A 12,539-nucleotide genomic window follows, 5' to 3' on the forward strand; every position below is an offset into this window, starting at 1 on the left:
GTGGACAACATGCAGCAAGTGGTGCAGGCTGCACTCGAAGCTGCGCCACTACAGAGAAGAGGTAGCTCCCTCTCGGTAAAACGTTTAATGTGTAAAATAGGTCTGGCCCCCCTTTTGTGTGTGTTCTTGAACTCTAGCCCCCCCTCTTCAAAAATAGTGTTACTTTACAGTCTACTGTATGTTGCCATGGTAGCATGTTGCCTCAAATAGGTCTGTTATTTTACACTAAAAGTCCAAGGTGAGGCCGTTTAGCTGAGGCATGTCCCGGCCTGTTTGTCGTTAAATCAAGGCGTTTGGCGTCAGGCTGCGACTCCACCTGCCAGTGAAAAGGCCCAACATTGTTCTTTAATGTTAACATACTGTACACTCCTGCAAACCTGAACGCGTTTGGAAATCTAAAAATAGAGCTCCACAATACATTCAATACCACATGATGAGTTTTCTTTTATTAGGCATTGATTTAATACTTGGTACAAGTCTGTTATATCTCATGCAGTAGCTTCTACGTTTAAGCTTCATAATGATGAGGTTACTATGAGAGACTTCAACTCAGTGTCACAACAACAGCAAGCAGTATACAGTGGTTAACACGATCACAAAGCTAGCTGTAAAATAATCGTTAAAAGTACAATCAGCGCGTCAAGCATTACAGATTCATCAGCACTTCTGTCGAAAGCAGGTCTCTAGTAATAGACTGTGTGTTTAGAAAGCCTTGATGGCCTCCACGCATTGCTGGGAGCGCAGGAAGCGAGGGAAGGAATCCTTGGCCATCAGACTGTAGATCCTCTGCTGGGCCTTGTTGAAAGTGTCGGCACATGGAGAGTCCATCACACTCAGCAGAGCCTCGCGGGTCTCAGCATCCAGGTTCACCTAAAGGAGGAAAGAGCCGATTATCATATAAAAAAAAAAGAAAAAAAACTATTCAACCTTGTTCAGAGTCTCAATGTTTTGTGTTCCTCTCCACCAACCTCCTGAGGGGCATCAGGGTTGATGAACTGGTTGTAGATGCTGCTGGCCTTGGTCTTCTGCAGGGTGGAAGAGGAAACCCTGTACTCCTCGCAAGCCAGCCAGAACGCAAGGTTCTCCTCGCTGAACTCTGAGCGCAGGAATCCACGAAACGCCTGCAGCCCACCTGGGAGGGAGACGAACAAAAGCCAAGCTAGATGAGTTTTTCATTCTTGATTAAGTCAGTTTAGCCCTAAATCCTTATAGCTCTGTCATGGGTAACATAGGAGAAACTTTAAACAGATAAGAACAAATGAATAAGATGTTTTCAGCTGGCTGAGTGTGACTACTTGAGGAAAAAAACATGTAAAGAAGTGTATCAAATATGTCTAATATCAAAGCAAGAAGATTAACTTTTTAACAAAAACACATGCACAAAAGTAACATTTATTTGTAATGAAGCTAAATGCAAAAATACCTTTTAATGGTAACATTTGCTGTAATGTCAGTACACTACAGGATCTGACAAAAATAAATTAACATTAGACTTCTAGAGTGCTTTTTATTATCCATTCATGTGCAGAATAATTGCCGCTTCCTCTTTTCTATCTTACAGATGTCATTGAATTATTCTTTCATAGTTCTGGTCATTAAAAACTTGTGTCTGTTAAATGTTGCTATTTTTACAACATGTTCCTGTTGAAATTGAAAAATCGCAGAAAAATTCAGGCATTGCATTAAATCATTGCACCTTCATGAGGATGACATGTTCACGGTATAAAGATTTACAGACCTAAGCAATTTCTTAATAGGCTCTGTTCTGTTCAAGTGTCCCAATAAGTCCTAAAAGTGAGCTACTCAAGGACTCAAGAAAGGCAGCTAAAATTAGTTCAACCATCATTAATATGAAGTTTGTTGATGAAAAACAAAAAGCCAGTTGCATGTCTTGTGCTTAAAAAACAAAAGAAAATGTCTTACTTTTGTGGTTTAGCAGAGTTTCCAGATCCTGAAGAATTTTCCCATCCTGAACTCTGAGAAAAGAGACAAGGAAAAGTCAGGATGTAGCTTTAACTCCACTGACCCACCATGTATTAGAATCGCGGCTTTCACAAGACTTACTTCTGCTTGTGGTGGTTTTCAGCCAGGTGGCTTAACTTCACCCGCATCCCCTTTGCCCTGAAAAAGAAATGACACTTTGTAAAAGCAGTTGGGCAGACAGGAATCATCCATTCACATGAAAGACAGATACATACTTCTCCAGACATGAGGAAGGCAGGTAGGAGAGCCCTTTACACATTGAGGTCTGTAGTGTTAGAAAATCTGCAACGAGGCAAACAAAGAGACCAAAGGGTAGTCTGAGTTCCCAAACTGCGATGTGCCGCTCTTATATATGATCCGCTCTATCTGATCTGTCAATCAGACCGGCAGGTGTGGCGGTGGGAGCTGAATAGAGATGAAAACAGCTGAATAAGGCCCGCTGTACGTGCTTATGAGCCAGGCAGGCCTTGTCAACAGGATCTATAATAGGAAAATCAATGAGAGGAAACCTTGAGTTAGCGTGTGTTCGGGCTACAATGGTTATCATAAAGAAAACATATGCAGGCCTCGAGAGTTTTATCACAAGAGAATGAAGTGATGAGGGAGGAGCAGGTGGACTGGCCACATCACTCATCTCTGCAGAACAGGAACATCTGACAAGATCATTAAACACAGCACCCCTCCACTTTCTCCTCCTTCCACTCACCCTCTGCACTCTTTTTATTTATTTATTTATTTATTTATTTTTTACACTACAATGTTACATTTTACAACTGTCTATCAAAGACCCATTTGAGGTTTCAGGTGTCTGTCAGAGAGGCAGATGGACCGAAATATTACTGGAGAATCATAGAAATGTTATTGTTTGAATAACAAACTGATGACAAACTGACATGGGACGGGTCTACAATATTAAAACCTATAAATATTTAATGCAGGACTGTTACACCAGAATGTATTTCACTAGTACCGGTATATCCAATGAACTGGCAAGTGACAGACACCAAATGATCTGAGCTCATTGTTTGTATCAGAAATGTCTACAAATGCATTCTTTTTCCTGTTCGTACCTAATCTTTAAAGACAACAAAAGCCCTTCCTTGAACAATTAGGACACGGTCTTATACATAATGCATGTATAATATTGTTAATAAGCAAGATGCTTTACTGAATACATGTCTTACCATATGGTGATAAGGTACAAACATCAAAGTTTCCTTCAAAGCCTCCTTCCAGATTCTTTTTAAATTTTTTCTTAATCTCGTCAACAGTAATCAAAGAAATACTCAGATCCCCTACAAATATCCAATTATTCTCTTAGATGTTTGAGGTTCACTGTGCAGAAGGGTGTGTGTGCACAGAGTTCGACCCTAAAGGTTGGTTTTGCTCTGCTGAGGGACAAAACTTTCTCTGCGCTCACCTTTAAGAGGTGAAAGTAGAAGCAGGATTTGGTGGAGCCAGACACAGTCCAGTGTGCAAGAGAAACACGATGTAGTGCAAATACACAGACGAAGAAATGTATCGCGCAGAGGGAAACGTCTTGTGTTCAGTGTAAACCTTTTGAAATCACTGACATTTGCACATTGGTTCCGGCTGAGTGAATCATTAGTTCTGTTTTTTCTATACTTAAAAAATAAAGCAAATTCAGACACGAATCACCACAATAAGCAGAATATTTGTAGACATCAACATATCTGGGTGTGCCTATTGAATGACTTTGACTATTTTACCAGACATCCTCCAAGACTTGCCTTTTCATTTTTGAATTAAGTGAAAGTAAAAGCATAGGCCTACTCCTTAGACTGCCTGCCTATAGAAACAAGCCACTTTCAACTACAATGGACATATGCACTGCATCATCTTTGCACAGCAATGTCTGTTCATTACACAAATGTACACTTAACGTACACTTAATTGCAATATACAGACATCTGCTGCACGCCAGCACAGCATTGTACGTTCATTATACAGTATTGTACAGTATTGTACATGCTGTAGATATACATCTTCTGTGGATTCATTGTCATAATAGATGCTGCCTAAGAACACCACTTGAATCTTTAATAAACTTTCTATTTATTGCCTCAGTATTTATGGATCTCTAGTTTATGTAACGTCAGAAGTGACAATCAGTCATATTTATTGTGACATATGCAATTGCCAGCTTCAGAGCCAGAGTACATCCTCCACATAGTGGGACCTGACACTTGGCTGCCAGCAGCAGGCTCCACCAACGGGGCGACGGCTGCGTGTTTGTCTCGCTTCCTGCTTCCTCGACAAGAGGCAGGAGCCGCTGAGAAATCTACAAGACGGACCGATCGATAGCGGTCATCACGGGAGGCATCCAGAAATCCAGAGAGAGAGAGAGAGAGAGAGAGAGAGAGAGAGCTGCTCGCTCGGAGTCATATCCGGTCAGTTTCAGGATAATTCACTCAAGTCTGGACCGACTGGTTTCTCCCGCGTCCTTGTTGATCCTCTGCATCTTGCCATGGTCGGTCTGGAGATAAACACACAGTGAGTGAGTCTCAAATGGTCACGCATGTTTTATTATTAGACCACAACAGCGTCCACATTAGTGCTAGGATCGATCGAGTTAAATAGTCGGTGTTTATGTGGATCATAACTGGTTCTTGTGTAACCCGCCGTGCGCTCTACGAGCTGGGATATTTCATGGCATTATGTGTGTCCGTTAAAAGCAAAAAATGAAGTCCGGGTGGTGTTTGGAGAATCACAGAAATCCCACAGACCACAACACATTATTTTGCAATTCTTAAAGAACCTCTCAGTGGCTGCATGTCTGCATATAATGAATATTTAATATAATCTTATCAGATTAAGAGTGTCAGTCCTTCGTAATCCAAAACAGAATGTACCCTACCATGCAAACAGAAGCAGGCTTGTTGAATCAGCCTCCACCGCAGTACCAATTAACTGTTGCAATACCTACAGTATGTCCTCTAAAATAGAACCAAAATAACAGGAAGGCATGGGGACTGCACATGTAACCCAGCCAAATAAATAATTATGTTATGAATAAGTATCATCAATAATCTCAGTTTATGACCGTCCAAGCAATACTGGTGTGGTCAGTTCAAGCAAACTGAGATAGTTGTCCTTTGTTATTTTGGAATAATTGTCCCTGAAATAATGTCTAAAAAGTTAAATGCGTAACCCCCCAATCCTTTTATAGATGTGAGGGAGTAGAAACACTACTTAAGCAAACACTTGTCTGGTCTGATAACTGTCCTCACATAATGTGTCTTATTGGGACAGCGTCAGTTTTGAACAAGTGTGGAGATAAAAATGTGATTTCACATGCCAGACCTGCTCCTTATCTCCTCTTGAGGTCTCATTGGCTGCTACTAACAGGTTGAATTGCATCATGGGTATTGTAGGCACCAATATTATTTACATCTGGATTCTCTGAGTACCCTTAATGCATGTTTCAGAAAAACTTCCTGTGGGGCCTCTATCCCGACTGGAAAGACTGATCCGATGTTTCTGTATCCCATTAGCTGACTCTGACTGGAAACCAGTAATGGGCCACCAGCGGACATGGATTCCATTGGTGCACTGCCAGAACAGTGAAGACCCAGGTCCGGACGAGGAGAGGAAGAGGCGGTGGGCTGAGCTGTTTGACCAGCTGGACCTCAATAAAGATGGACGCATTGACATCTCAGAACTGCGGACAGGGCTGGCAGGCCGAGGGCTTTCTAGAGGCTCCTTGGAGAGGGTAAGACGGCAGGACGTCACGCAGCTCTTTTATTATGTATTACCCTGCAGTGGCAGGTGTGAGGTGTGTGGGTAGCTACTACAGACATATATTATTCCCCATTATGCATATGCAGCGTCAATGTATTCATCTGAAAATTGTCCGAGTTGTTCTTAAGTAACATTATCTCGGTCAGTAGAGATAGGGCTGGTCATCTGACACAGTTAAACATTTAATAAACCCCTAAAGTTGGACCCCTAAGCAGAATTCAGCCATCATTATTCTGCGTGATAAAGGTCAACTAATGAGTACCCAATGATCATCCTCTTCACATTCAACAACCAGCGAAGGCCTCTTTTTCATTATGTAAAACCTCCTGGATCCCTCTGGTCTGCAGCTTCACTGTTTGTGCAACAACAGCAGCAGCAGCAGTACACCTTTGTATTGTGAATACACACAGACCGTCTGGGTCACCTCTCTTCTATGTCTGTGTGAAAATGTTGTCGGAGCAATACTCAAATCTGTTCTCTGAGCCACAGTGTAGGCATAAAATCCAACTCCCCACAACACAGTGTACGTCGTTACCTTTTAAGACGTTAGAGTTTATGTTAGAGTACGAGTTGGTTTGTGTGTTTGTGCGTGTGTGTTCATGTAAAGGGCAGCTTGGTGGCTATTTTGGTCGAAGGAGTAGGACTTTGTAAGCTGAGAGTGGTAACCTTTCTGTCTGTCATACACTCAGATTCTTTTCACATACAGATAATTGCCCTAAGTGTTTTTCTTCTGCAACATCTCTTATTAGCTGTGCTTAATAACCGTTGGAGCAGCTCGTGTCGTTCTTAGGATGACAAAGGAAAACTCCTCTTTAAGATGATAAATGATGGTTGTCCAATATACAGTATATACAGTGTATCTTCAACTGTAAACCCCAAAGTCCACTGGAGTCTTGTCTTTCACTGCTGTCCAAGTCACCTCTGTTTTATTTGTGTAAATAAACTGAATCAAACTCCCACCCAGGGCTGTTCATAGACTGCCTTTACAGTAATCCAATGCATAGTCTGTTCCTGGTGTGGGTAGGCAAAAATATTTTTTGATCTTAGTAGCACTCAAGTTTTGACCTGCTTGAGGGACACACATGAAGTGTGGCTGAAAAAATAACAGTGAAAAAGGTAAATGGGCAATGGATGAGAAATTGTGCGCTGCTGCAGCTGAAGAGTGGTGTCCCCTCAGTCTTCTTCATCCATGTCTTAATCCAGACCTCCTTGTGTGTGTGTGTGGCCACCCAGAGACACCTGCTCTACCACTGCAGGGCCAGTGGGGGTGCAGAGGGACGTAACGCTGTTTGAATAAAGTGCAAAGCAGCCCTGACTGATAATTAATGAAGTGTTCATTGCCCTTGTTTGTGAACTAACTCTCAACTGACTGAGTGTTTTTGGTCCCTGACCAAATGTCTGCTGATGACCCAGCAACCATTTTTCATCGCCTCTCCTGTCTGTGCCTTCAGATCGTGGAGGCCGGGGACACCAACCAGGACGGAGTGCTGGACTTCGAGGAGTTCAGTCAGTATCTCCGCACCCATGAAAAACAGCTCAAACTCATGTTTCGTAGACTGGACAAGAACAACGACGGTCTGTAGCAGGAGGGACCCCGTTTACACAGTTAAATAATGCCACTATTATTATCATTACATTTTCCTCATATTCTCTCTCCTTCCCTGTGTGCAGGTCACATAGATGCAGCAGAGATTCGGGACTCTTTGCGCAGCATCGGTGTGAACATTAGCCTGGAGAATGCCACCAGGATTTTGCTGAGGTCTGTCAACAATAGGGCACATTTCTGTCTCTGTCTGTGGACATTATTAACTATTAATGCAATCCACCACTATTTTGAGTATTAGATATTCAGACGGCTGTATCATTAAATTAGGTAGATTTATAGATAGATTTAGAGAACAGGTTCCATAACATAAGTGTGTTGTGGAAGTTTTATGGGTCACACTCTGGACTGGGAATGGCCCTCATACACTACATGGACATTCTGACTTTCTGTGGATTTGACAACGTATGTGTTTTCGCCCAGTATGGACAAGGACGGTACCATGACCATTGACTGGAATGAGTGGCGGGACTACTTCCTGTTCAACCCACTGACTAACATGGAGGATGTGGCGCGCTACTGGAAACGCTCAATGGTAAGATCACACACACTGAACAAGAACACCACTGAGTTATCTCTGTGTGCCGACATGGCTTGGTGAAAGCATCCTTGCTTACATTATTAATACATACTTCCCAACTAAGACAGAAGAATTTAATTATTCTCTTTTGATTCTAAATTTTTATTTCTTCCTCTTCTGTCCTTATTTTTCGTGATTATTCCGAACTTTCTGGCTTCAGTAGATGCTGGATATAGGTGAGCAGCTGACAGTCCCAGACGAATTTACGGAAGAGGAGAAGAAGTCAGGGTATGTATGGCGGCAGCTGATGGCTGGAGCCATAGCTGGATCTGTATCCCGGACCGGAACTGCCCCTTTAGACCGTCTCAAAGTCTTCCGACAGGTCAGTCTGAGACTTGATTCATTCAGTGTAATTCCCCCTATCAGTCTGAACAAAATGACTGTCCATGTGTTACTGGTTCTGTGTGATAAGTTTCTCTTGGTAATGGATTTGCAGCTGAGAGCTTTATTGCTGCTGTCGTAACACTGCTGCTCTGCTCTGCCAGGTACACGGCTCCTCTGATTTTAAAGGAAATGTGCTGAGCAGTTTTCAGTACATGGTGAAAGAGGGAGGACCGTGGTCTATGTGGAGGGGCAATGGAATCAACGTTCTAAAAATTGCCCCGGAGACTGCCATCAAGTTCACAGCTTATGAACAGGTGGACAATACTTCCTGAAGATTCATTATTCTTTATATCCCCTATGTCTACAGGCGTTTTAGAGATTTATCTTCCTAATCTTTATGCGAGTGCAGATTTTCCTGCACAGCTGCACTGATTCTTCCACATTCAGTCTTTATACTAAGCTAATCCACTTCTGGCCGTATAGCTCGTAGATATTTCTTCTAGACATGAAAGGGTTATCAAGATGCAGCTGTTTCCCACACATTCTCCAAAATATAAAACAGTATCTTACAGCAACACACCATCTATTTTCAATTAATTATACATAATTATGTATCTCATTTTTATATTTGTACAGCTCTCTCAAGATCTCTTTTTGTTGCTTTTTACTTGACATAGATCAAGAATGTGATGCGTGGCGGTGATGAAACAAGAACTCTGATGCCTCACGAGAGGTTTGTCGCCGGCTCGTTGGCTGGAGCTACAGCTCAGACAGCCATCTATCCAATGGAGGTAATATCGGGGTAATACACACATAAAAGTACTTGTGTGGCCTCAAGAAAGCACACTTTATGGCTCGTATGAAAATGACTGATGTTCGTGTCGCCTCCTCCTCAGGTGCTGAAGACCCGTCTCACGCTAAGAAAAACAGGCCAATACTCAGGAATAGTAGACTGTGCCAAACAGATCCTACAGAGGGAAGGTGTCACCGCCTTCTACAAGGGTTATGTACCCAACCTGCTGAGCATTGTCCCTTACGCTGGCATCGACCTGGCTGTCTACGAGGTCGGAGATGTAAACACACGACTCTCATGGTGCATATCCCCTCAGTGCTGACCTGGCCTCTTTTATTCCACAGACTCTGAAGTTCTCTTGGCTGAACAGGAACAGAGGTTTAGCTGATCCGGGCGTCATGGTGCTGGTTGGATGTGGTGCTGTCTCCAGTACCTGTGGGCAGCTGGCTAGTTACCCTTTGGCGCTGATCCGCACCCGAATGCAGGCACAAGGTAACAGTAACTAAGTTATAGATACAGATGATTGACAAATTAAAGGCAGTTCAGCACAACTGACACCCCTTCTTTCTACCATCAGCTTCAGTAAAGGGGGCCCCTAAACTCTCCATGCTGGCCTTGCTTCGTAACATTGTGACCCACGAGGGCATTGCTGGACTTTACCGAGGAATTTCCCCCAACCTACTGAAAGTCATCCCCGCTGTGAGCGTGTCCTACGTTGTTTACGAATACACGAGGATTATGCTGGGAGTGGACATCGAGGGTAGGAGAGGAGGGAAAGGAAATGGGTAGCAAAAGAAGAGATGGTTTGGAGTGGCTTCCATCTGCAAGCACGTACAGATCTGTTGACAGTGCATGAGGAAATGAGCCTTGGATTGTCCTGAGGCAACATTTACTATAATATTACATACAGTATAATCTGCTTCCACCTGAACTGACACCTACTAGGAAGACCATCTGGGACTTTTCTGGGAAGTGTGATGTACTTGAATGAAATGCATGCCAGCAGCTGTGTGAAACCTAACCAAAAAGTATCGTGCTGCTGCAGTGACTTGGACGGATAAAGATATGCATGAACTTGTCTGATTACAGGCAATAGGTGTAACCAATCCTGGAACCAATGTTACATTCCTCCAGCATTATTTTTTCTCCCAGGTGGTCTGTAAGGAAGACGGAGGGCTGAGCCAGTGTCCTGTTTTGTAAGTGAGAAGAGCCTGAGGATGCTGCACATGTTACAGGACTTCAGGACTTTTATTGACATGTCTTAAACAAATGATAACAGATGAAAATGCATCAGTTCTCCAACAACGGCAGAAAGTCACCTAATGTAGCCCTTGAATGATCTTGTGGACACGACTGAATGTGAGGATGGTGAAAACAGGAGGCGACACGCTAAGTCGTCTCTTTCCTGGAAGTAATATTCTTGAGTAAAGCACACGAAAAGACTTTATATTCCACAGGAGAGAAACTGCCAAAGCCATTGTGTGTCAAGAAACACACAGTAGAACCTCTTCTGCCATGTGCTCATGTGTGTCATGAGCGTATCTATGCAGAGAAGTGTTTGTCTGTTACCTAAAAGTCTACATGGTCCAGTGCCGCACAGTATTTTCATAAACGCTAAGGCTGACCTTTTCTGTATCGTGAAACTAAATGAAATTAACTGATATTTAATGCCACTTTTGATGTTGGTACATGTGCATAAATATATGCATGCATTGTGCTGTTTTTCCTAAATAACTTCAGATGAGCTTTGTAGTGAATGTTACAGATGTTGAGAAGACATCTGGTAACACACCAAGGCCCTGTTGTCTTTAGTTTCAGTGTAACAGCATTTCATATTATTAATCACTACTCCCGAGCTCTACAGAGTTGGTCTATTATAGGTTCACTGAATAGTTCAGGCCATTCATTCTTTCATTTTCTGTAACCGTTTGTCCTCTGGAGGGTCCCAGCTGTCACTGGGTGAGAGGCAGGGTACACCCTGGACAAGTCTCCAGTCTATCACAGGACTAACACAGAGAGACAGACAACCATTCACACTCAATTTAGAATCTAATTCTGACCATGCAATATGATAGAAATTTTGCAAACAAATGCATCTGTAATAAATTAGAAAGGGAACAGCTCGGAAGCAGTTTGTACTCAGAGTTTCCAAACAAGAAGATTTGCTATTAATTCCTAATACTATTTCCTATAATAATATAATAATTATATATAATAAATAATACAATAATATGTTTCAACACCCTTGTGAACATTTTTATTCTGAATTTATTTTGGATTAAGGCAAACTAAAAATGAATAAATAATTAACTAAGTTTGTATGTAATTGTAAATGCCTTTGTAATCAGATGAAAATTTACAATTTCGTTTCTAGCAAAGAAAACAATTTGAAAATAAAAAAAAGAGAAAGAAAGAGTTTACTTGAAAAACATAATTCTTCTCTGAACTTGCTTTGCATTCAGTTTTCATTCATTCATTCATCTTCTATACCCTCTTATTCCTGTTGAGGGTCGCGGGGGTCTGCTGGAGCCTATCGCAGCTGTCATCGGGCGAGAGGCAGGGGTACACCCTGGACAGGTCGCCAGTCCATCGCAGGGCTAACACAGAGAGACAGACAACCATTCACACTCACACCTATGGCCAATTTAGAATCACCAATTAACCTAATGAGCATGTCTTTGGACAGTGGGAGGAAGCCGGAGTACCTGGAGAGAACCCACGCAGACACAGGGAGAACATGCAAACTCCACACAGAAAGGCCCAGTCAGCCCATGGATTCGAACAGGTGACCTTCTTGCTGTGAGGCATCAGTGCTAACCACCTCGCCACTGTGACGCCCGCATTCAGTTTTCAAGTTCTGCTATCTTTGTTTTAGCTTTGTTTTGTTTTTCTCGATGGACCATGACCTAGATGACTGAGAGTTTTCACAGACATAAAGGCATTAAGAAAAACATCTGGGTTATATAATTTTCCATTCATTCATTCATCTTCTGTACCCGCTTATTCCTGTGAAGGGTCGCGGGGGTCTGCTGGAGCCTGTCCCAGCTGTCATCAGGTGAGAGGCGGGGGTACACCCTGGACAGGTCTCCAGTCTATCTCAGGGCTAACACAGAGAGACAGACAACCATTCACACTCACATGCACACCTACGGCCAATTTAGAATCACCAATTAACCTAATGAGCATGTCTTTGGATGGTGGGAGGAAGCCGGAGTACCCGGAGAGAACCCACGCAGACACAGGGAGAACATGGAAACTCCACACAGAAAGGCCCAGTCGGCCCATGGTTTCGAACCCGGGACCTTCTCGCTGTGAAGCATCAGTGCTAACCACCTCACCCATAATTTTCCATGTCCATTATAATGTTTTAAGAGGGAGCGAGTAAATAAATAATGAGATAAATAATGACTAAAACTAAACATGGCCTATTCATAAGTATGTCAGATTGTCCTGACTACCTAAAGAAATATTTTTTTTATTATCCTTAATCAAAT

At 42.7% G+C, this 12,539-nt stretch overlaps 2 protein-coding genes across 3 annotated transcripts; one reads left to right on the plus strand and one right to left on the minus strand.

The window, feature by feature from the left end:
* Positions 1–34: 34 nt before the first annotated feature.
* Positions 35–5,364, minus strand: LOC311494812 (regulator of G-protein signaling 5; the record flags this gene model as incomplete). Its single annotated transcript, XM_084554042.1, has 7 exons — positions 35–870; positions 969–1,162; positions 1,924–1,976; positions 2,065–2,121; positions 2,199–2,265; positions 4,432–4,480; positions 5,308–5,364. 7 exons carry the CDS (start codon positions 5,362–5,364, stop codon positions 703–705), a joined length of 645 nt encoding a protein of 214 aa, XP_084410168.1. The 3' UTR covers positions 35–702.
* On the plus strand, positions 3,064–11,285 carry LOC311505705 (mitochondrial adenyl nucleotide antiporter SLC25A24-like). 2 transcript variants are annotated; one of them, XM_084569423.1, is made up of 11 exons: positions 3,064–4,501; positions 5,499–5,716; positions 7,197–7,320; positions 7,417–7,504; positions 7,772–7,883; positions 8,092–8,250; positions 8,414–8,566; positions 8,930–9,043; positions 9,149–9,316; positions 9,390–9,537; positions 9,623–11,285. In XM_084569423.1, exons 2-11 carry the CDS (start codon positions 5,522–5,524, stop codon positions 9,832–9,834), a joined length of 1,473 nt encoding a protein of 490 aa, XP_084425549.1. In that variant the 5' UTR covers positions 3,064–4,501; positions 5,499–5,521; the 3' UTR covers positions 9,835–11,285. The 2 variants fall into 2 exon arrangements, with proteins under 2 accessions (XP_084425549.1, XP_084425548.1); XM_084569422.1 differs by having other exon boundaries at positions 3,064–4,497.
* Positions 11,286–12,539: the final 1,254 nt, after the last annotated feature.

The sequence above is a fragment of the Chelon labrosus genome, assembly GCF_963514085.1.
Source record: "Chelon labrosus genome assembly, chromosome: 2".
NCBI classification, from domain to species: Eukaryota; Metazoa; Chordata; class Actinopteri; order Mugiliformes; family Mugilidae; genus Chelon; species Chelon labrosus.